The sequence below is a fragment of the Patiria miniata genome, unplaced genomic scaffold (genome assembly GCF_015706575.1).
Source record: "Patiria miniata isolate m_02_andy unplaced genomic scaffold, ASM1570657v1 HiC_scaffold_3, whole genome shotgun sequence".
Classification (NCBI taxonomy): Eukaryota; Metazoa; Echinodermata; class Asteroidea; order Valvatida; family Asterinidae; genus Patiria; species Patiria miniata.
Window position 1 is genome coordinate 26,031,051 of NW_024037069.1, and position 18,037 is coordinate 26,049,087.

Sequence of the window (18,037 nt, forward strand, 5' to 3'; positions counted from 1 at the left end):
CCGTCGATGGGCACAGATACTCGCGAATATCTGGAGAGGGTTCATGAAGCAGTCACTGTTTGGTGGATGTTAGCCAATGAGCGAAAATTATATCGTTGGTTTTGGCCGAGGTGATGAACAAGGCACTTGCCAACACCATGACATTGACGAAGTTGCTGTTTTGTGGAAATTAGCCGATGAGAAAAAAACACCGATATGGATGTTGGGCTATACAGGTGTAATCCGATGGGCACAGACATGAGCAATTACAAAGCTTCCAAAGCTTCCAAAGTAAGGACATTGATATATGATAAACAGTGGATGTTTTGTGAACGTTAGCCGATGAGTGAAAAGTGATGTGGATGTCAGCAGATGGACAGTTAGCCGATGAGCAAGATACGTACGGTACACGCAAACACATCAGGAGGTATATATGGACGTTTGCCGATTAGCGAAAAAGTGCTGTAGATGTTAGCCGATTGGAAAAGGTAAGATACTTGCGAACATTGGGAGGTACATGAAACAGTCGTTGTTTAGTGTACGTTTGCCGACGAGCACATGTAATGAACAACCAGGTACTTGCCAACATCTTTACAAGGGTCTCCTCCAAAGAAGTCGTTGTCGGCAAGGAAGGCGCATTGAGGTCTTCCCTGACACGCTTGCTGCACCTTCGTCAGTGACGTGGTCGGATTGCCGCATGGTACAACATTTTCGCGTGGACAATCAATGGTGCCACTTACGCGTCCGTAGAGGGCCCACTTCACGTCGATGGTTTCCACGTCACAACTGATGTTAAACGGGGAATACTCACAGACGAGTTTCTTCAGTAATGCTTCAAAGAAAAAAAATCATGAAATACGAGAAAAATAGAAATCAGGAACCAAGACAAAAACATACAAAAGGATCATACTAGACAAACGGAACATTGTTGTTCAAGGCACTGGTAACGGATACGCATTATGAATGGTGGGGGCGAGCAAATATTGAAATGAATCTTTGTAATTTTACTGGATGAAAGATCGGCCCGTAGCTGATGGGTTTTTTTTGCTGGGGGGGGGGGGGGGGGAGTCAAGCTGCTACTTTGGCAATTCTGCTCAACCCACCCTTATTATTATTGATTGAAATGCAGTTTAGGCCGAATAAGAAAAACATGTTTCTCGTCCGGGTTTTTGAAAAAAAAGGAGGAAGCGGGGCTTTTTATTTTTTATTTTTTTAAAATTTCCTGCAACTGTTGGTGTTTCCACTGTTCAAAGACACTTTTAAAAATGAAAGACAAGTTGACAAGAGAACTGAACATATTTACAGTGTCATATAGAGTTATATTGGTCTCTAATTAACAGTTTTAGATGCATTTGACTTTTTCGATTTTACTGCATTTTTCAAAAATAAAAAACAATAACAAATCCAGGCTGCCTCCAAAAAGGAAGCGGGCGGGGACGAGAAACATGTTTTGTTTTCCTTACTTCGCCTTAGGTCAAATTTTTTTTGTTCAAGTAGAGAACGAAATACAATCATGACATTTTTATAAAGCTAAGTTTGGTTGGCTGACTCAGCAACTGCTGAGACTTTAAAATCCATTTATTTATTTGTTACCATCAAACCAAACCGTACTTAAGTTACCGATGATTGATGCAATCCACTTATTCTAAAAGGATGAATAGTTATGCCAACGATGATGATGAATGATGATTGTTATCTCCTCGTGCATGGTAGCCCAGACAAATGGTGCTCAATATTTGCACACAACAATGCCATCGGGTCGTTTGTTTTTAATTAAAAATAAAAGGCTTCCTATGAGTTTGATTAATTTTGTGGACGAAAACAAATTATATTTTAATGGAATTTGAATGATGCAAATGTTAAGCCTAAACTTACTGGAAAACCTGTAATAAAATGCTTCCGTTTTCTAGTTTATCTCTGCACTTTTGATATAGCCCCAGACTAGGTCAAGTGGCTGGTTCCCAGGAATCATACTGTTCCCTGAGGATTTCATCCCTTGCAGAGATTTAAAGAAGTTATGTTTGTCTTGATTTTTAGGCTTCCGTTGATATTTTGATTTCACCTAACATTGATCTCAAGTGCGGATCCGGGGGGCCAAGGGGGCCAGGATCCCCCCGGAACCCATTTTTTTATAAGTTTTTTTTTAGTGACGGAGTCGCTATAAAGGCAGGCACTGCGTACACCACCATCTTTTCCTCGAGAAACTTGGTCAAAGTGGTCAGAAATTGCCTCAGATCACACAACACAGCATTTAGGATCAAACAAATGTTCGCGACCCTTTTTTTTTGGGGGGGGGGGACAAATGTTTACTTTGTCCCCCAAAATTGTGTTCTGAATCCGTCGTTGATTGATCTTCGTTACCCCAGAAGTACACTACCTAACATAATGATCACGGTTATTAATGACAGTTGTCGTTTGATTATAAGCACATTCCGGCGTTACTTTGAACCATTGATTTTATACCTTCTGGGGTAGGTTGCCTCCTTCCCGGGCAACGCTTCCGTATCTCTTGCATGACTTGCTTCATCCAGTGCTCCGGGTTATCAGGATCAGGTTCCGGTGGGGGGCCGGAGTAACACACCCTCTGCTGGCTCTCCACACCAACCAACAGCACTTTGGAATCAAAACAAACCAACGATAATTGCTCTGTGAACGTGGATTTTTTTTCAACAGCTAAATGAAGTGATTTTTCTACCCATGATGTTGTAAACTATGGATTTTCCCGGCCAATTTCGCCAAAAAATAGCATTCACATCATTATGATCATCATGATAATGACCCATTTGAAGCAAACCTGTTGTCGTTCCCGTGGCTCGTATTAGGTTTCAGACGTTCAAATTCGTTTTCAGACCTGTCATTTTCACGTTTAACACATCGTAAGATGAAGTTTTGTCAGTGATCATTCAATTTAGCAGTCGGTTTGGTTGAGGGTTATTTGCATGAGCTCATGTTTCCATTTTCATTCCCGCGCATTCTAGTTAGTACTTGGTGCATTCAAAAGTATAGAAAAACGAAGGAAGGTTTGAGATGAATGATCTGTTTAGTTAATTGAATGTTGCTCTGAACGCGCATTCAAATTCGTGCGAAAATTGGCGATTCGTCATTAAAACTGCTGCCAAATCTATTAAATCTATTGACCGGTAAAATCTATAACAAAAATGTATTTTCCCCTTAAGAAGCAAATATTTAATGAAGAATTATTGAACGTATCCATGCTATGTATGTTTATTAAAAGAACCCTTTTTTACAGCTGTCCACAGAATGCCATTTGGAAGCAATTCAGCTCAGTGAGAACCATGATATTTTAATAATTTATTATTTTTTACCGCTAGATTTTGTTTGGTACTTGACAAGAAAAATTAAGTCTTTTTTTTCTAAAATGGTGACGGTGATTTTTGTCTGTTTTCCTTGGCATTGTTCGTTCATTCGTGGAGGTATGAAATAGTTTATTGATTTTAAAGAGTATTTATTAATGCGTATAGCACGGTGAATGATCAGCTGAATATGTGATGTTTGTATTAAAATTAAAATGACGTGCGAATAGAGTATGAAAATTACGTGAGATTTTCACAGTTACTAGTCAGTACATGTCCTTTAGTCCTAAGTTCTTTTTTATTACTAACACGCGCTTTTGACGAACCCTGCAGCCCATAATTAAACGGGCTTTGAGAACTAGCATATATGATGCATGCTCCAGCGGCTTTCTTCAGACTAATATGAGTCCTCTATACAATTACTTTCAGACATGCCGTGTCAAGTACAATTCAATTTAGCGCGATATACTACGGCGTGAGCAAGGCGGTGGTTTCAAACGTCGAACTCAATTACAAACGCCTAGTCGAATGCGAATACATCCAACATGGCAGACCAACAGTCACAGCAAAGAGAAACGTGATTGTATGCTTAAAATTAGCATAAAGAAAACGAATTTGCTTCAGCATGTACTCCCTAATCATTAATATATTCCCGGAGGAAAGCTATAATGGTGTGCCTTATTGTAGTCCTTTCGCTGTCAAGGCCAAAGCAATACCGGTGTGCTTTATTGTAGTCATTCCGTTGTCAAGACCGTCACGCGTCTTCCTCATCTGCGTATGGATTAACCCTTGCGGATACATTCCCACCAGTGCTAAATCCCAATGCTTCATAATTCTTTTTAAAATACTCAGAACTCTCACAGGTGTTCAGGCTGCACAGTAAAATGGTGATCAACATGTCATCTTTCATTTTCTTTTCCATTATTGGTGGGTTGAACATTGACTTTTCTAGCAGTACTCACCCAAAGAAGGCCACCCCTAAACGAATGATGTTTCTCAAAGTGGAAAAACAGCCATCTTGAAAAAAATACCTCCACAATATGGCTAAATAGCGCCACTTTCGGGCTCAATTGTATCCAAAATGCTAAGAATTGGAAGCCCCAACAGTCATGTGGTTGCTAGGGCGAAGCTTCTAGCGTTGTTAAGCAAAGCTAATCCGATTACGTGCTTAAGAGCAGTGAAATCCTTGCACCCCAAAAAACATGGCTTTTGAACATGTGTTTCTCAGAAAATATGCTCAGTATGATTGAATTGTTAAATTACAACGGCAGACATTCTAAACTTCATGTCAGTGAAAAAAAATCTCGGTCATCGATGCCGAAACGTCAATACTGGTTACTGGTAAAGCTGACCTTCAAGTCTGGAAGAAATTGTTCGAAAACTTCCCCAAATGCATGTATTAATCTCTATTTCTAGGAATCTCTCCAAGTTGTTATTTCACGAGTAGTTCACCACTTAGGCCTAAATCATCTAAGAATGTTCCGAATTTCAGCTTAATCGGTTGTTACAAACGCTGGTATACCAATTAGAATATTGTTGATGTACCCTAACGTGGCGCGGCCCCTAACGTGGCGCACTTTGATTTTTCGCCTGTAGCGCCTAGCTAGAGCAAAAGTTTTAACTGAAATTTCACAGAAAGTGAAATTTCATCAAGTTCTAAACACTCCCGCTTATAAATCGCGAGTTTATTTACTCATTACAAAGTTGGAAGAAAAATTTATTTTGGCGTGATTTTCCGATTTTATTTTCAAGTGCAAAATGAACCCTTTGTAAATACCCCGAAAAATAAGAAAATAATTTTTTTAACAAACATCTGGATGGGTATGTAAGTAGAGATAATAATTATTTATCAGAATTTATCAAGTTTACAGAATTTCTTAAATGTTAATTTGGAATTTTCCGAGATTTATTTAAGTGCGCCACGTTAGGGAACACTCCGCCAATTTGTGCCCAATTTCCGGACGCCACCGTTTTGGAATTTCGGATTAAATTGTATGAAACCAAAATTGTTCACAGAGGTTAAATAGCAAGCATTAATAAGGTAAAAGTACCAGTATTTCACTGCATGAATTTGAGGTTTGTCAACAAAGAGGTTTGGCAACACTACACGAGGAAAGTTGGGTAAGCTTCGAAGTGCGCCACGTTAGGGAACACGACTATATATACATATTTAAAAAAAAAAAAATTTATACGTTAACTTTAATGACTGGATGTTGTTTAAAATTGTCCTATGTCAATTTTTCGGTATACTTATGTATACTATGTGAGTACATTTGTTTACTGTTTGTATTTTACCTGTTAGGCCTATCTAGAGATCCCTTTAAAAAGTGATTTGTTTCGCTTTTGGGAAATCCTCGGGTCTGTTTGTTTTTAATGTTTACATCTTGTTTGCCCGATAACAAATAAATTAATAAATAAATGAATAGAACCATCTCCATGAAAAATTTCGACGAGGATTTTTCAGCAAAGCGCCGTAGGCGCTACTGGTGACCGAGTATAGTAGATTAGCATATTCATTAGCGTCATTCGGCGTGTTTTGGCGTTGGTCTCGCTATCGACCAATGGAAGCCGGCAAAGGAGGCTTTTCTCCAAATTTATACTGTATACCACAATGAAAAGGAACCTTATTAATATTTGTGAGTCTTGAAAAGATTGACAATATAATATTAGTATTCTAATATATATTAGTATTTAATGTCATATCTTGTTTTTTAACTCGGTAGGCCTTTAACTTTTTTTAAATGTATTTTTTTAAATGTAAATCACGTGCAATTCAGCTGTGGCTGCTATTCGTGATTTGTTAATAAACCATGTTGAATGAATGAATGAATGAATGACAGATATTGCAAACGCTAGTCTACCAACTTTCAAAAGTGCACGTAGCCAGGCCTATATTTCCAATTTCAACGAAAAGTAATGAACACATCACGACGATTTTTAGCACATACTTGGATCATTAGGAGGGAAGTAAACCCTGAAAGTTGCATGAAAATACGGTCTTCCAAACTGGAGAAATTAATTTTTAGAGATTTCGCCCGCCAACGTGAACATGTAGTTTCATTCAAAATGAAGTGTTACGTAACCTTTAGAAATCGCCCTTAGCAACCACATGACTGCCAAGTCCGGGCCTGAGGTGTATTGCCATATCTCTTCAATTCCTCAATTCCATGCATGGCTCTCAAACTCTTTTAAATTGAACAAAACATTTAGTGAATATCTTTTATTCATGAGCTCAGCAACGGACGGAGTTTTGGCCTGTTACAGGGTTGCATACATTATGAGTCACTGATCTCTATTGTACTAGACTGATAGAGGTCAGTGGTATGAGTCTTGAAACGTTTAAACGTAGGCTAAGTCACCATATTGGTTGATGCGTTGTTTGCTGATTATTTAAGTACTCGATCGCACACACGTTGGCGAGCATGCCGCATTTCTAATTATGAACGATGTTCACGGCAGTAGCACGGCGCGGTTTCAAACGTCGTGCTACTGCCGTGTCGAATAAAATTTTAAGTTGGCCGGCCATACAACTTTGAATTGAAATTATATTCGACACGGCAGTAGCACGACGTTTGAAACAGCACCGTGCTACCGCCGTGCTAAATGCAAAAGCACGGCGGACCCTGTCGAGCTAAAGTCTTCTGCCGAGCCGAAATCAACTGCCGAGTCAAATTGGTTTCAAACGTCGTGCTTGTGCCATGTCGAATAAGATAATTCAGGTTTATTTCTATTCGACACGGCATAAGCTCGACGTCTGAAACAGGCCTTAGAATATAAAAGTCAAGCTTACCTGCCATTGCTGATAGCATCAGAACCACAGCTGCGGCTCCGCCCATCCTCCCGGCCAGATGCAGTGAATTCTGAGCAAAATCAGTTTGGTTGGTGGTACTTATCAGCGTCTCACAAAAGCCTTTTTCTGTAATCAAACCCTAGCTCTATGATCAAACCAAACCAACCCGCATTAGCAGCTACACACGTAAATCACTAAACAGCATGACGTTATTAACAGCCAATCAGGAAAGAGCCAGCAATGAATAAACGAGAACCCTCGAAAGTGATCCTATGTTTATACGTTGTATGCAAACCACACACGGTCGCGTCACAGACTACGCAGCCGCAAACCATTCAACAGATTGACGACATCCCATCCAATCAGATGTAAACCTGAACTTGAAATGAGGATCGAAAAGTTTAGGATTGGTTAACGTTCACAGCATGAGCGATATAGTTATGCTGGAAGTAAGTCAAGTTGTAGCCAATGTCAACTATCTGGTCTGGGTTTGCATGATGTCGTCTTTATATTGAATTAATTACTGCGTGCGAACGAAAACTTCAGCTTGTAGTGAGCAGATCTATATGGGGGGGGGGGGGGGAAAGCGTTGTATCTAGGGGAAGAAGACGCTATGACTGATGATACTGTTATCCCTTGTTGTTTGACCATCGATTCCACTTAAAGGGAATATACATCATTGGCTTTTGCTGTAATGTTCAGAAATGAACTATTTGAGGGGTTAGTATAATAGACCAAATATTGTTACACTCACATGTTTGAAGTTTTGTGTTCGAAAATGCTGGAAAAACCAAGAAAAACAAAACTGTTCAAGTAGTCTGGTTCCCTGACTCCACTAAATATAAAATGGATCAATTTACAGATGCCGGAAAATCGTAAGGTAAGGGTACTAGCTGGCCTGCACCCGTTCATGAGCATGTAACCAATAGCAAACAAAATTTGGACTGAATTAATGGTAAATTTGGAGCAGTAATTGAAAAATAGTTAGGCCGACCACCGCTGGAAATTTTTACAAAAATACCATTTCGTTGAAAATGACTTCACACCAGGTGCCATAATTTTACAGGATGCTTTAGACTGTCATTTACCAACATCCTATTAAGGTATTTTGCAAAAACTTGGTAGTTTTATTTTTTGATGTTTGCAAATGTTGTATTTTCCCTTTAATGAATCAATCTGTTCTCACATACTATTCCAGAGTCCGTGCAACCACATTAGATGTAAGTTTTTGAAAGGTCTATTTTGTCACCAGAGGATTGTGTAGCACCAGATGTGAGTACAAAGATTACAGCAAAGTGAAACACAATTATTTATGAGGAAATGTATTTCTTTGAAAGGTCCCCACCAGTATAAGTATGAAAGTATTTTTTTCATTGATTCTTGGTGATAGAATGATTCATCTACTGGTTTTCTTTTGGGGATTGGGTTTCAGTTTTATTCTCTGAATCGGTAGCGTGCAATTTTGTTTTGATATTGTGATTGTGCAATTTCTGCGTGTATTGCAATTTAAAAAATAATTACATAGAGAGAAGACATCATGTAATTTCCAATTGTTTGATTTAATGAAGTTTATCTATCCATCTAAATAGTATCAATCTAGGTAAGCAGTTATTCTTGTTGATATTTATCATACCTAATTCAGCCTGCGGGCTGCTTTTATCTGTGTTTTAATAAACCACAGATAATATTAATACATTTGCAATAGTAATTATATGAAATTACAGATAATTGGTTATTAGGAGACATTCCCATAGACTTGTGCACACATTTTTTTCCAACTTTGATGTCCTTTAACCCCAATTTGACCTTGTCCTAACCCCACGACTGTTTGTAGTTTTTATATATTGGACCAAGAGCAATCGATGTAGTATGTGCGACATTAAGACTTTCCCTCAAAATAGAAGCTAAGGCATGAGAGAGATAATGAAATGTCTCCCTAAATCCACGTCTCCCAAAGGTATACCTTGTGGTCCTTTTGTGTTTAATTATTGGATTTGGCATTGTCGAACTAGTATAGCTATCTGAAATTGCCAAAAAGAACGAAAAAAATATTCCTCTCTTTTAAGTGACAAAGTAGTTTGTATACAAGATGACTTTAGTTTCAGTACTTCATCTAGATATTTGACCTGAGGTTTTTTGGCTTTCGCATCACCCTCTCTATATATTTTTAGGAGGGTTGTCGAATGATTACCCAATATGTTTTAATCAAAGTGATTACTTTTTAGTACACTTTCCTCCATATTTTAATTCTTATTTCACGCTCTCTATCCTAGAATCTTGACAAGAGAAAACTTATAGTTTCATAGTATTCCGACACTGTACACAAGAAGTTTGATTGGTCACAAGGACGGATCCGGGGGAGGGGGCCAACGGGGGCCACCCCCCCCCCAACGAACCCCTACTTATTTTTAAGTGACGTCGCAATAAAGGCAGGCACTGCGTATACACACACCATCTATTCCTCAAAAAAATTGTCAAAGTGGTCAGGAATTGCAACAGATCGCACCACAAAGCATCTAGAATCCTTTTTTTTCGGGCACCTTAAGCGGGCCCCGAACTCCACGCCGTCTTTTTTTTTTACCCATTTTTTGGGGGACCCAAATTTGTTTGGCCTCCCAAAATCGTGTTCTGGATCCGCCCTTGATTGGGCATGCCCAAAATTCATATCAAAACTGTCATGGCACTCATTTTAAGGGTTCAACACATATAAGTGAGCACGCACATTAGTGTTTAAAACAAACAATTTACAGTGAACCATGAAGAAACGGTGTCAGTCTGGGTATATCTCTTTCATCAGTAAATACTTTGCTGCATAGTTTTTGAGACGCGGAATATATCCGTGGTAACCACGGTATACTTGTTGGATCACACCACCAACAAAACAGTACACATGCCCATTACACACTTTAAATTTGTAACTTTGGAATCTTATCTGATTCCTGATAATTTCACATAATTATCTAGGCCTACAACCAGTTTAAAAGCGGACATTAATAATCAAGAAAAATATGATAAGACAATTAGAATTATCATACAGCTGCAATGAATTATTTCAATGCTAGTCAAAGTTTTAACGGACACGATGTTTTCATGCAATGCCAAAATGGCCGGGTTAAAAAAAAGCCCGGAAATTCTCCCTAAATAGCCAATAAACTGAAAACAAATTGGTAAGTAAAATATTATGTACATAGACCATGCATGAGCGCTGATTAAGGCTCGCGTAATTCTACATATAGGTTCACTTTTAAGAACCGAGCAATCAAGGTGTGGTTCCAGCGATGGGGGCCACGTAATAAGTATGCCCAGAATTTCCCAAGTTACAATTTCACCTTACAATAAATGAAGGTGTACGGTATAATCGAGATCACCGGCCCTCTCTGACGTGTGCTCCGTCACCAGCACTGAATGTCTTCTTGGCCAAAGACCTGCCGGCATTTGGATACGATCCCTGGTCGTGCCGTGATGATGGATCCCCGCCGACGCCCGGCCTCCCATGCACGGGCTTTGTTGTCTCGCTTCCCAAATTGGTCGGCACGAAATGGACCCTCGACGACTTGTCTTTGCTAGCATCAGTGTCAATCTTACCAGCCGCATCTCGGGATGACTTTTGTGACTTTCTGCTTCTGCCGGCATCGCCTTTGAGATGACCCCCACTGCTCTGGTCGACAGCAGAGGCAGCAAACGCCTCCTTCACCTCGTTGGGTTGCCTTTGCTGTCGTCTCCTACCATCTTCCTTCCCGCCATGCTGAGTGTCACCCACAACGACAAATACATTATTGGGCGAATTGACACCAAATCGCCTGCCTCTTGAAGTGGGACCCGCTTCTGATCCTCCGATTTTACTCTGCCTCTGCGGGTTTCTCGAAGGTTTCCCTCCGTGGGGAGGTCCTACAGCCCCCGGGCAGCACGTGCACGCACACCCCATACAACCACGGCAGGAACAGGGGCGACTGGCTCGCCAGCAGAGATGCTTACTCGGAGTCGTGCAGCACCGGCCCATCTCGCAGCATCGCGCCCGTCTAGTCGCACCGCAGAGCCACGGGATGTAACCCGGCCGCCAACAACACCAGTACAGAAGGAACGGGATCGTCAGTGCTGCCGTGCAGGCCAGGGAGATGAGAAGTGGCGTCCAGTCAATGTCGTACGTCACTATATGAGAAACAATTAAGAAAATGAAGAACTTGAAGTTCGAAATAAAGGACTGCAAATTCGGAACAGTCAACCAGGCCCGGATTACCTAATAGGCACAGTAGGCACTGGGCCTACGAAAAATTTGGAGGCCTTCGAAAACTTGGGGGAGGGCCTACGAAAAGACCGCAGTGTGCCATAAAACACATAGGCCTACCCACACGCACACAACCTTACACAGGCATAGAAGTGGGGTACTTCCTTTGTTCTCGTGTACTAAAATTTTGCAATGTCGCACACTAATTTCAAAATGCCCTTATATTAACCAGAATTAATTTCCTGGGCTGAAATTAGGACTTAATTTCCCTTTTCTAAAACTCTTCCATTTGCGACAGATCGACCCACCTTGGAAATTCCTAGTTTTTTTAGTAAAATCCATATATCTATTTCGTGAAAAAAAACTTGTGGGGTACCAAAACGGTACCCCTGAAGTCGGTGGGCATTCCTTGTGGGGTACCTCCCATTGTTCCGGTACCCCATAAGGCAGTGTTTATACGTTCACCCACACGCGCAGAGAAAAGTTTCACCAACTGACGCTGTACAGCATGTATGCATTGGCCCTACGTATAAAATGTACGTGTAAAGTCTGTCGTTCTGAAGCACGGTGCCAACCATGGGCGTCGATCGGTGGGGAACGGACTGATGTCGTTCCCCAACGATTTTCGTCCCTGAATAAAAACCTACATTTGATTCTATAGCTCAGAACAGCTGATTTAATGGCTCCTAACTCGAAACAGATGTTTAAATGATGATATATGATGATATTTTCAGGGTCCCTTAAGCGAGCCCCGAACCCCGCGCCGTTTAGGCTTCGCACTCGCACAATCAGTACTGATCAAGATACACACCCTCGAGAATTGGTGCCAACAGGCTGTTAGAGCTGGGACCTATACCAGTTTGTCCTGGATTGATTTGTACAGCCCCCCCCCCCAAACAAAAGTGTGTTCTGGATCCGTCCTTATACCCCCACTCCCAATAGGCCTAATCTATTTTCCGGTTCTTATTACATGATTTTCCTAGTGTATCCAACTGTAGGCGTTGATTACTCATAACATGGTTTTGGGGGACATTCCTCATTTTGCCACATTAGGTCACAAATATGCCCCCTCGAGATGAAAATAAAACAGCCCTCAAACGGACATGAAAGCATTATGATCGCGTAAAAAAAAAAAAAATCTCCTCTCTTGGAATGTAAAAGTGCCCCTCAAAAACACAAATACCCCTCGCGCATTAACAAGATTGTGAACCTTCTCGAGATGGAAAACTATCCCTCGAAAACACGAATGACCCCTCTCGCAATAAAAAAAAGTTGTGCCCCTCTCAAAATGGAAAACTGGCCTGTAAAGAAATAATAGTGCTCCTCACGCTTTTAAAATGTAATGCAAACATAAAGTGTATATCAATGTTGGTAGTAAATTTTGCTCTGGGTAACATGTATTCCTTGCAATGTGAACGAAAATAGTTACACAATTTCAAAAAAAAGTGCCTTTTTTTCTGAGCAAATGCCTTTTTTTGGTGATGCCCCCAGTTTTAAAAACGTTCCGCCGCCGATTTGCGTATTACATGTGCAGGTGTTAGTAAAATGTATACTCGCTTGTTATAAGTACACAATATGACCCAAATTTAGATCGTTCAGTCGCCAAAGGTTCATGGATTTGCTTTGTTTCATCTCAAAGGCCTTTTCATGCCGTAGACTTGAGTCAAGGCGTATGCCAACCCGGACACGAAAAAAGACCATGCGAGTGGCAGGCTCGTTGGCTCCGTGCGCCGTCATCAGGGTCGTAATTCCCGGGGTGGGGTGTGTTGGGGGTATATACCCCCATACATTTTGACCGGGGATGGGCTATTGAATCACCCCCGACTTTTTTGCGATGAGAAAAAAATGAGGATTTTGAGGTATTTTCCGAACGTTCCAGCAACTAAATGTATTCAATAGCACTGGAAAGTGGAGAAACAAAGTACAAAAGCTTTTAAAAATGTAAGCGCGGGTATACATAATTGATAAAGAGCGTCCCAGCATAATGTGGTGTCCAGCCCCCCCCCCCCTTCGAATGTCCACGGCCGGGCAATTCGGGCGTTTCATGTGCCACCAAGAGTTTGCCACGGAGAGTTCATTTTTCTAGTGCATTGTGGGAGATGGTCGACAAATTCGCAGCGCGGGACATTTGAAATTGTTAGTTTTTTCCTGTCAGTAGTTTCGTAAGCGTATGATTCGAGTTTAAATTTGCCTTTTTCTTTTCTTTGTATCACAATGGTGTTTTTAGTAAGGCGGCAGAACGCTATACCCAAATTTAAAGCCAATTAGCTAAAGTTGTTTAATGACACTCATTCAAATGGGCCTTGTTTTGTCGACCGTAATTTGAAAAATTGACTCTCCATGGCTAACTCTTGGTGGCGCACTGCATTGTGAATCGCCCGAATTTTATGATTTTGGTCATCCCCCATCCCCCCCCCCCCCCCCACTCGCTGGCACATATTTACGCCACTGGACGTCATTGCACTCGCGTGGTCACGATTCTAATCATGCCACTGGCTGACGTTAATGTGACATTGTATTATAATGGCATCATTCCCTAGACTTAGCGTAAGTACAAGGAAGGATGAATTTTCCCAAGGATGAATTTTAGCCAAGCGATTTGAATTAGACTCAGACAAACAAAATTCCCTCGTTAATATTTGTAAACGGGTCAGTAGTTTGATATAAATATAATGAGGTAGGGGAAACTTGCTAGAATTTCTCTCAATCAGCGCGACATGTCAGTGCCGGCCGCAAGACGCGCGACGCGAAACAATTGATGCGACAGAATAAGGACGAGCTTGGTAAGGTTAATTGCTCGTAGTGACTCTGAATAGTCATCTGCTCGGTACATAAGAAGATTGGAGAAAAGAGTTACGTAACAGCATTCATGTGTATAGCGCGATGCTGATGCATCTTTCGTGCAGCTATGAAACACAAAGTAACTCTCCTACGGCAGAAATAAAGATTACGTTTTAAACGCAAAGAGAAAAGCACTTACTGAAACAGCTTGCTCGTTAAGCTGTCTGACAGTGGACCCAGGGCTAGGGGTTCGAAACCCGCTTGGTGTCGTTTTTTGGTTTTCGATGCCCACGGTTCAGTCATTTAAGAGTATTAATTTCCCGTCGTCATTTACCAACAGCAGTTAGCTCGGTCGGTCGGTAAGCTGACTCACAAGTTGGGACTGTCTGCGAAGTCCAGGTTGGCATCTGCGTATAGGTACGGGGTTCTTTTGCTGACTCGGCAGCAAGGCTTAGGGTGCCACCTCGTTTCCTCCCTTTATGGTGCCTGACTTTCGAGTTACATGGATGGACAGGGAAGGAGGTGTGGTGGGCCGGGTACCGAGACCCAGAAGAGTTCTATATGGAAGTCGGTAAGGGGCTCATTGAGTTAGGGTCATAAGTCCGACTCCTGAAGACTTGGCCATCGCCACATAACTTTTTGTTTTATTTTCTTTCTTTTCTATCGGAGGACAACTGCAAGAATGATAACTTTGTTATATAAGAGCTTGTACTGCAATCGTTCGAAATTAATCTTTAAAATTGCTCGAAAATACAAAATTCAATCCAGCTATAATTTTTTTACTTCATTGTCGCAAAACTGCATGTACATGCTCAGTACCTTTGCGCATACCTTGTTCAAGGCCTGTTCCCTGATCCCAGACAGCGAGCGCTAAGCCCTGAAGGCGTGGGGTCCGGGGATGCTTAAGAGCCCTGGGAAATTTTTGGATTGCAGATGCTCTGTAGCGCAAATATCAAAATTGTAGCTTGACTCTTTTAAAATTGCTCGAAAATACAAAATTCCATCCAGCTATGATTTTTTTATTTCATTGTCGCAAAACTGCATGTACATGCTCAGTACCTTTGTGCGTACCTTGTTTAGGCCTGTGTACCTTTGTGCGTACCTTGTTTAGGCCTGTTCCCTGATCCCAGACAGCAGGGAAGGGGGTCTTTAAATCCTATAGTAGAATGTTTTGTATGCGAGCGCGAAGCCCTGAAGGCGTGGGGTCCGGGGATGCCTAAGAGCCCTGGGAAAGTTTTGGATTGCAGATGCTCTGTGGCGCAAATATCAAAACTGTAGCTTGACTCTCTATCGAAATATGCCCTCGTTATTTTGAGTCGTCACTAATAAGAATCAGCTCAATTCGTAACTGTGCGAGCGAGCACGTGCTTGTGTTTTGCACAGCTGTAGCTGTCAACCTCCGTATGTGAAGCGAATTCGCGCGGCAGCTTGTGCCGACATGACAGAATGTACAATCTTTTGCCATGGGTTTCAGAACCTGATTTTAGCTTCGCGGAGTTTTAAGCAGCAGTGTTTATTATTTACATTCTCCACTTTGTTCTTATTCCCTCTTCCTTTCCTCTTGCTTCTCCATTCTTCGGAACACTGGTTCCTAGGGCCTACGAAACACTTAATCCGGGCCCACAGTCAACCTAAGAGAGGCATTACAAAAAGAGACGGGGACACGCCCAAATTTTGTCCTGTGCCCGCCCGCTCCCTTTGTTCCCTAGCTCAGATTTTGGAAGACAAAAAAAAGGTGGTTTTTTTTTTTATATATTCGAGTTATCTAGATATAAAAGACACACAATATATACGAAGAAAACTCTTTTTCTTACCTGGGCAGGAAGAGGGCGCTATTTCGTTGACTTGATCGCTGTAGTCCTCGTCACCGCAGTTGGACACGCCCTGTCGGTCACATGACAGAGCCTTCGAGATACACCTATTGGTCAACTGGCAAAGAAGGCGTGGCTCTGATTCTTCAGTGCTTCTGCAAAATGAATCTGCAAACAAAATTAAAACATTGAAAATTACCATGCGTAGAAGCAGATCGGTTATTTGCTATTTTTTTTGGAGGGAACAGAAAAACTTGGAAATTATTTTAAATTGATTTAAAAAAAACCCTTTTTTACCGTTACTGAATGAAGAGTATACCGCCTTGAAGTCGACCACACTCAGGTTACCGCTTGCGTATATTTGCATAGTCAGCGCTGATTGGCTGGAAGTAAGCAACGGGAGGCGTTGGCTTCCACACGTTGTGTCACGAAGTACGGGTGACGTCATATCAGGGCCGTCGTAGAATGTCACACTGGCGTGTTCGCACGACGGGTCATCAAAATATCTGGCGATACGAATGGAGTTCAGCTTAGAAACTTGTAATGGCGATACATTAACAACAATACAAAAACATTGCATACGGGTTTATGGCTTCTGACTGTCGACTTGTGAACAATACATGAACAAAATAGGAAACGTGATTAATTGGGCATTATTTTTGATAATTCAGAGCACATCTTCCGATTTCAGCAATTATTGATCTGGTTGTTAAGGTAAATCTGATTCCGTTTTGCTAGCGGAGCAGACAACATGATTGGTGTGTTAGTCCCGCCACTTTACAACGTTTGGCCTGAATTTTTTCCAGAATGCCAGGCGAAGACACCGCAGCGTTTGAGTAACCTCATTTCGTGGCTTCCTCGCGCGTAAACTCCGTTATACGGGGAAGCTACTCGAACGCACCGCAGTGCTATATGTAAGAAAATGTGGAACGCTTGGCAGAGCATAAGAATGCAATCGTTTTAAAGTCGACAGGGGGCTACAATCCTCTGTATAAAAAGTTATTGAAACACCATAAGGTACATGTTTATAGGATTAGAGTCCCAGTCAGTGACAAGCGACTCCACTTTCACCATTTTGGTGAAAATGTGAAAGTCTTAGTTTGAACATCAACATTGTTAAGAAAGGCCTGTGGTGTACAATCCATTCTGCAAAGGATTGTAGCTCATGTTTGAGCTTCTTTTTTTTTACAGTGGTATCGATTTTATTCTGAGACCAAAACTGCATTTCTTTTACCTGCGGGACACATCGAACCACCTGAAGTCAAGCATCACCCTCTGAAATGGTTGCTTGGCCTCGATGACGTATACGCACATAATGCTGACGTTGAAGATGTCCTGTGACTTGCTTGCGTCATGAGATGATAGGATCTTGCCATATTGATCCGTGCCGCTCCCAAGGGTCATGCAAGAGCCGTCGGTTGGTTCAATCACGGTCTCTGTTATATCAAATGGTTGACAAAACAAGATTAGAACAGATAGGCCTACGCGAATCAAACAATGATTAGATAAATGAAATTCGTGTTTTCATTAGTAGTCGACTTATGACTTACTTTGGCGTAACTTCATCATCGTAAAAGATCAAATAAAAAAGCACCTGCTACGATCATAATTGATCGTAATGCACAATCCTCAATACATCCATAATCAGCTTGATTTATGTCTGATAAAACATTTGTAATCGACCCACCTTCTTCCAGCGACGTTCTGCTGCTGCGATCAGCTTTCGGATTGACGCGTCGACACCCTAAAGTCTTCCCCAGACACACTAGAAATACTATCAAATGTACCGTGAAAGATGTCCTGTTGAGAATCATGATGAGCTTTAGCTAGTCAGCTATCGTTCGTGGATTTCCACTGCTTGATCAGGCTTATCTCGATTGAATTGATCACTTTGCATACAATTACGTTCTCCCGTAATAATTTTGCTTCATACAACCCAATCCTCCGCTGAACAACTGATAAAATAGTCCCCCATGCAGACCTTAGTACAATGTATATATACCAGCCTTTTGAGTCCGGTGAACATTTTTTCCGCTTAGGTCTCTGTTACCCTGGCAACGCACAGAAGCAGCCAAATCATGTTTGCATGGGTCCTATATTTGACGACAGGTATATAAAGCTTTTTGACATGGACATT

The 18,037-nt window shown here is 41.4% G+C and overlaps 2 protein-coding genes across 2 annotated transcripts; both read right to left on the reverse strand.

The window, feature by feature from the left end:
- Positions 1-492: 492 nt before the first annotated feature.
- On the reverse strand, positions 493-7,255 carry LOC119738452 (D-galactoside-specific lectin-like). Its single transcript, XM_038213349.1, has 3 exons — positions 7,084-7,255; positions 2,443-2,592; positions 493-811 (listed from the first exon to the last, which is right to left on the reverse strand). The coding sequence occupies exons 1-3, from the start codon at positions 7,127-7,129 to the stop codon at positions 513-515; spliced, it is 495 nt and encodes a 164-aa protein (XP_038069277.1). The 5' UTR covers positions 7,130-7,255; the 3' UTR covers positions 493-512.
- A 2,395-nt stretch (positions 7,256-9,650) lies between these two features.
- On the reverse strand, positions 9,651-17,714 carry LOC119736589. Its single transcript, XM_038210605.1, has 5 exons — positions 17,588-17,714; positions 17,135-17,336; positions 16,198-16,406; positions 15,904-16,068; positions 9,651-11,232 (listed from the first exon to the last, which is right to left on the reverse strand). The coding sequence occupies exons 1-5, from the start codon at positions 17,712-17,714 to the stop codon at positions 10,448-10,450; spliced, it is 1,488 nt and encodes a 495-aa protein (XP_038066533.1). The 3' UTR covers positions 9,651-10,447.
- Positions 17,715-18,037: the final 323 nt, after the last annotated feature.